Below are 5,756 nucleotides of genomic sequence, written 5' to 3'. Positions count from 1 at the left end.
CGAATTAGGGTTGGTTATATACCCTAATTTGAGCTTCCAGCAGTTACTGCTGACATACTCTTCATGGCCCATTGTCCACTTTGCAGTTGGATTGGTCTGGCATCTGCTAGGTTATCCATTGCCTTGTGGATAATTCAGATAAACCTTATCCATACTACTCAACAAAAGGCTGAGCAAAGGTCATGCAAGCAACACAAATTCCACAGTCTCTGCCTTTTGCCAACTTTTACCTTTACTCTTTAAAACATTACTAACCCTTTTGGGAACAAGGAACAAGGGTTAGGGAGAGGTGGTGTTTGAGGGGGGGCCTATAATTTTAGATAAGGTGGTCATCTGGGGACCCCCTCCCGTAGGTAACACTTGAGCAGATCCCTGCGGGAAGAGCGAGAGAGCTGCAGCTGTCTGGAGAAAAGCGGTCCAGGCCCAGGAGCTCCGCTTGCCAGGAAAGGGTTGGCAGAGTGTGAGAAATGGTGCGAGAATGAAGGAAACCGTTAGCGTCGGCTTTACCTGAACGGTGGCACCTGGGGCACCCAGGACCGTCCAGCTGTTTCCGAACCTATGCAGGCTGCGCACTGTCCACCTGAGGGGCAGGTTCTGAGGCGACTGGATTCGCATTCTGGCTCCGGAGTCGCATACCCGGAGGTTTTTTGCAAGGATTCCGTCCCCTTAGATGAGAAGCCCCAGGTACCATCTCCTCCTCCCGCTCCCAGTAAATCCTCTCGCGGAAATCTCACAGCCTAAACCGGTTCCCTGCCCTCCCCCCCGGCCCGCCTCCCCCCGGCGGCGCCTAGCCTCGGTTCCCTCAGGGCCAGGGTGGGCGGCCCGAACCCGCCCCTAATCCGCTCTGCCCCGCCACTTAGTGGAGGCGTGGCCCTGCCCCTGCAGCGAAGACTTTATTACCCAGCTTTGTATTTGTTTTGTTTTTTTTAATCCTCACCCTAGAATATTTTTCTATTCACCTTCAAATAGAGTGGGAGGGAGGAAGAGAGATACATCGACGTGAGAGACACGTCGCCAGTTGCTCCCGCAAGACCCCGGACCCCAACCAGGGCCAGAACGCTACCGCGGTGCGGGATAGAACCCCAGACTCAGTGGTACGCCCCCGACGCCCTACCGCTGAGCCAAACCGACCAGGCCCCAGCTTTGTATTTAAGAAGCTGAGCGCCAACGATTGGTCTGAGGCCTCGTTTCCTAATTGGCTGTCGTGTTGGTGGGCTCGCCGGCGTTGTGATCCGGAAGTGATTCCTGCCTCGCGGACCGCGTGTAGTTGGAGATCGCACGCCTGCCGCTGCGATGACCAAAATAAAGGGAGATCCCGACGGGCGGGAGGCTCAGGCGGAGGCGTGCTCGGGAGAGCGCACTTACCACGAGCTGCTGGTGAATCTCAACCCCATCGCACAGCCTTTGGCTTCTCGCCGTCTCACTCGGAAGCTCTACAAATGTATCAAGAAAGGTGCGTTGGCCGCTTGGCCCGTGGGGGCGCGGGTGGCGGTAGGAGGCTCCCCCGACTGACTCTTAACGTTATTGCAGCCGTGAAGCAGAAGCAGATTTGGCGCGGGGTGAAAGAGGTTCAAAAGTTTGTCAACAAAGGCGAGAAAGGGTAAGAACCCCCTCTCGTTGGATTTTGCATTTTAAAACTATTAAATGGTAATGAAGGTATCCCAACTATTTAGTAGGTGCTTGTAAGAGTACTCTGACTCTGTGAGAAGATAATCAAGCAGTCAGTAAATTACCCTCAATACAGCAGCTAAGCCATACACCACTTCACTTACCCTAGGGCAAAGGGACATCATGGGGGAAAATGAGTTCCAGGGGAAGCAAATCTAATAAGCCAGATGAGTTAGGGTAGGCCCCAGCTTCTTTCATTCAATAACTATTTGCGTCTACTCTTTTTTAGGCACTGTACTATGGGGAAACAATTACTTTAATCAAATAGTCACAAAATTGAAGGTTGTGATAGCTAACTATGAAGGAAAAGTATAGGATGCAGTGAGAGACTTCCATTACCCTAAATCTTTTCTGACATTTATCAGAAACTCATTTGCATTTTTATTCCTTATATCTCCCACTTAGACCAGACAGTAAGCTCTATGAGAATAGGACAAAGCCTCTCTCTACTTTATTCTCAGAAGTGTCTGGTACCCTGTAGGTTCTCAAGAGATATATTGCTGAGATTTGATGCCCAATGGGGAATCTGACCTAGCTTGGGGTAGCTGAGATCTGAAGATACAGGAATTGGTTTGGAGGGGAGAAGAAAGTAGGTCCCAGAGCCGGAGAGGGTAGTGGTGGGCCAAAGTGCTATCTTCTCATGGGGCTTTGTAAGATGGTATGGTTAGTTTTCTACTTAGAGCTTTGGGAGGACATTGAGGATTAAAGCCAGGGAGCATCAACTTTGGAAAGGACCAGAAGGTCAAGAGTAGATGGAAACACTGAAATAGGCAGCTGTAGTCTAGAAGAGATGAGGGTGATTTTGATTTGGTTGGAGATTGAATTAAAAGGTTATATCTGAGAGGACTTTTGGACATGGAGTGAGAGGTGTGGATTCCAGCTGAACGGACAAAGGGCCCACTCACTGAGATAGCGAACAGTGAAGCGGCAGAGTTTATGTGGGAAGATCAGGAATGTGATTTTAGACAAGTTTTTGAGCTTTTAGACTTGCAACCCCCCTTCCCACCAGAACTCTCAAATAGGGAGATGGACATATGGGCTACAAGCTTAGAAGAGAGAGGGCCAGGCTGGAGAGAATAGGTCTGGGAGTTGTCAGCACATAAGTGGGACTTGATGTGGCCATGGATGGGGTCAGCAAGAAGGTAGTGAGTAGCCAAGGACCAGGCTGGGAGGAGCACCAGCATTTAAAACTATTTAGCCCTGGCTGGTATGGCTTAATGGATAGAGTATCGGCTGCACATTGAAGGGTCGTGAGTTTGATTGCCAGTCAGGAGCCTGTACCTGGGTTGTAGGTTTGATTCCCAACCCCCATCAGGTCATGTGTAGGAGGCAACCAATGTCTCTCTCTTACATCCTATGTTTCTTCTGTCCTCTCTCTCTCCCCCTCCCTGTTTCACCTTCCACTCTTTCTAAAAATCAATGGAAAGAATATCCTCTGGTGAGGATTAACCAAAATAAAGCTATTCAAAGAGGAGCCTGCAGAGGAAGCAAGTCCAGGAGGCAAAAGGAAAACTAAGTGTGTGTGGACCCCAGTACTTAGAACCAAGAGCTCTTTCCAAGAGTCTGATCTGGAGAACAAACTCTTCCTTCTGTATCTTCAGGGCTCCCAAGGCCTTTGCCAGAGCCCTGGCACTTTGCCAGCTAGGAGCCCTAGCTAGGATTCTCTGGCAAACTGTCATTGACTGGTTCCATGTCACTTTTGGGATTGAGTCCATTCTTAGCCTGGCACTCAAGGCCCTTGGTTGTAGCCCTTGTCAGTCTCTAGCCTTCTTGTCTGCCCCTGTCCTCATCCTAGATTCCAAAGCTATCCCAGGCTGCCATCAGCCAGCCTCTGTATATCTGGTCCCATTTTTATTCTCCTTTAATGCTTTTTCCACCCCTGCCCTTCCGTGGGCTCCCTGACACTCATCATTCAGCTTTCTGTTCAAGTGTGGCCTCCAGACTTTTTTTTTTTTTTTGCGTTTATCTTCAGATAGAGCAGGAGGGAGAGAGGAAGGAAGAAAGAGAGAAACATCGATGTGAGACCGACCCATCTAGTGGTTGCCACCCACACAACCCCAACCAGGGCTGGGGACAAACTGCAGCCGAGGTACGTGCCCTTAGCAGAAACTGAACCTGGGCCCCTCTGGTCCACGGGCTGACGCTCTAACTGCTGAGCCAAACCAGCCAGGGCCCAACTCTTTTTGACTCTCCAAAGAGAGCTAAGCTCTTACTGCTTAGGGTCCCTCCTTTACCTCATCTGTCCTAGTACAGTGCCACTTGTCACACTTGGTGGCATTTGTTGCCAAGAAATAGTGATCACTTCCCCAGAGGAACACAGTCACCAAACAGATTTGCACACTTTCAGAGGTTGGGCGATCCGCATTAATAGCTGGGCTTCTTCAGGGTAGGAGCCATTTTATCTGTGTCTGTCCAAAGGCCCAGACCAGAGGTGGACTTTCAACGAAGAGAGGGAATGAGCGAGCTAGAAATGGCTGTTTCTGTCATTTCAGGATCATGGTTTTGGCAGGAGACACGTTGCCCATTGAGGTATACTGCCATCTCCCAGTTATGTGTGAGGACCGGAATTTGCCCTATGTCTATATCCCCTCCAAGACGGTAAGGAGTACCTGAGCCTTGGTCTTGGTCAGCACTAGAGGAGAGGGTCTGGAAAGGGGGCTGCGACAGCAGGCCCTCATGAAAAGAGTGTGAACTTTGGAGTTAAGACAGGCCCAGATGGATTCTTGGTCTGCTGCTTCCTAGATAGGGGAACTGCTAGTAAGTTACCTCTCAGAACTTATATATTTTTCTTGTAAAATGGGAATCCCCTCCTCTGTGAAAATTAAAGAGAAGGTATATGTGGACATGTTCTGTCAACTAACATGCTGTACCCACATTAGTCCTGTTATGTGGGTACAGTACTCAGAGGGGGTGTTTCAGGGATCTGGCTCCTTATCCTTACATAGCAGGAGCCAGATCTAGGGCACAGGGAGTGGGGGATGACAGGAACCTGGAGAGCATAGGCCCTGCCTAAGGGGACAGCCCCTGCTGGGCTGGAGCTCTTTCACAGTTGCCATGTGGGAATGTAAGCACAGTGTTGCTGGATTACTTGAAAATTTGCTGAGTTTAAATGATGGCAACCAATTTGAATTGTTTTTAAATATACTGTTGACTGAATAGCACATCCGTGAGCCAGATTAAGCTGGTGGATCATCAGTTTGCAACTCCTTGGCATACAAGTTGTACACCCTTTTTTCCAAATAGCTCTTCTTTTTCCTCTGCAGGACCTGGGTGCAGCCGCAGGGTCCAAGCGCCCCACCTGCGTGATAATGGTCAAGCCCCACGAGGAGTACCAGGAGGCCTATGACGAGTGCCTGGAAGAGGTGCAAGCCCTGCCCCCACCCATGTGAAGGACTTGGGGGCAGCAACCTGGGTACTTGCTCCAGAAGCTGTTGGGCTGGCAGGGAGCCAGCTGGCTGCCCTCCTGCTGCTCATACTCGTAGCATCTCCCAGTTTCCTGAGGCGTGTATTTTTCCCAGGCAGCTCCAACAGCATCTTCTCCATCGGTGTTGTTTCTTGTTTCCTGGCACTCAGTTCCAAGAATGAGGTGTGAGGGAAGTAAATGCTAAGACTAAAATGTGCTAGGTGTTGTTTTTTGTTACTGTTCACCCAAGGCTATTTTTCCATTGATTTTTAGATAGAGTGGAAGGGAGGGAGGGAGAGAGGGAGAAAGAAACATCAATGTGAGAGAGACACGTCAATTGATTGTCTCCCACACATTGGAATTGAACCTGCAACCCAAGTGTGTACCCTTGACTGGACATTGAACCTGTGACACTTTCGACCAAACCTGCCAGGGCTGTGGGTGTTTTGAAAGCAGCAGTTGCTGGTAGGGCCAAGGTGGGCAGGAAAGAGTGAAGCAGCCTTTCTCACCGAGGACCTGAAGGACTTGAAGAATGTTCAGTGCTAGGGCTGGTGCTAGACTCAAGTTGAGAACAGACTTTGCTACCCACCTGAGCTTTCACCTCCCACTTCCAGAGTAGGGAAGCTGAGGAAGCCTGCAGCTTCTCTGACGGGGACACCTCCATCCTTCTTTCTGCATGAGCCTT

At 50.0% G+C, this 5,756-nt stretch overlaps 1 protein-coding gene across 2 annotated transcripts; it reads left to right on the top strand.

Annotated features, from left to right (window-relative positions):
- Positions 1 to 1,235: 1,235 nt before the first annotated feature.
- On the top strand, positions 1,236 to 5,288 carry NHP2 (NHP2 ribonucleoprotein). Of its 2 annotated transcripts, XM_036240171.1 has the most exons (4): positions 1,236 to 1,453; positions 1,531 to 1,600; positions 4,161 to 4,266; positions 4,932 to 5,288. In XM_036240171.1, the coding sequence occupies exons 1-4, from the start codon at positions 1,294 to 1,296 to the stop codon at positions 5,055 to 5,057; spliced, it is 462 nt and encodes a 153-aa protein (XP_036096064.1). In that variant the 5' UTR covers positions 1,236 to 1,293; the 3' UTR covers positions 5,058 to 5,288. The 2 variants fall into 2 exon arrangements, with proteins under 2 accessions (XP_036096064.1, XP_036096065.1); XM_036240172.1 differs by lacking the exon at positions 4,161 to 4,266.
- Positions 5,289 to 5,756: the final 468 nt, after the last annotated feature.

The sequence above is a fragment of the Molossus molossus genome, unplaced genomic scaffold, assembly GCF_014108415.1.
Source record: "Molossus molossus isolate mMolMol1 unplaced genomic scaffold, mMolMol1.p scaffold_m16_p_4, whole genome shotgun sequence".
Lineage (NCBI taxonomy): Eukaryota > Metazoa > Chordata > Mammalia > Chiroptera > Molossidae > Molossus > Molossus molossus.
The sequence above is the reverse complement of the archived record's forward strand: the minus strand, read 5'-3'. Positions and strand labels throughout refer to the sequence as shown.

Bases quoted from the DNA above. Each gene is read 5' to 3' on its own strand.
- NHP2 (XM_036240171.1), top strand. From the start codon at position 1,294: ATGACCAAAATAAAGGGAGATCCCGACGGGCGGGAGGCTCAGGCGGAG. The intron at 1,601-4,160 runs GTAAGAACCCCC...CTGTCATTTCAG, and splicing joins GTCAACAAAGGCGAGAAAGG to GATCATGGTTTTGGCAGGAG. The intron at 4,267-4,931 runs GTAAGGAGTACC...TTTCCTCTGCAG, and splicing joins TCTATATCCCCTCCAAGACG to GACCTGGGTGCAGCCGCAGG.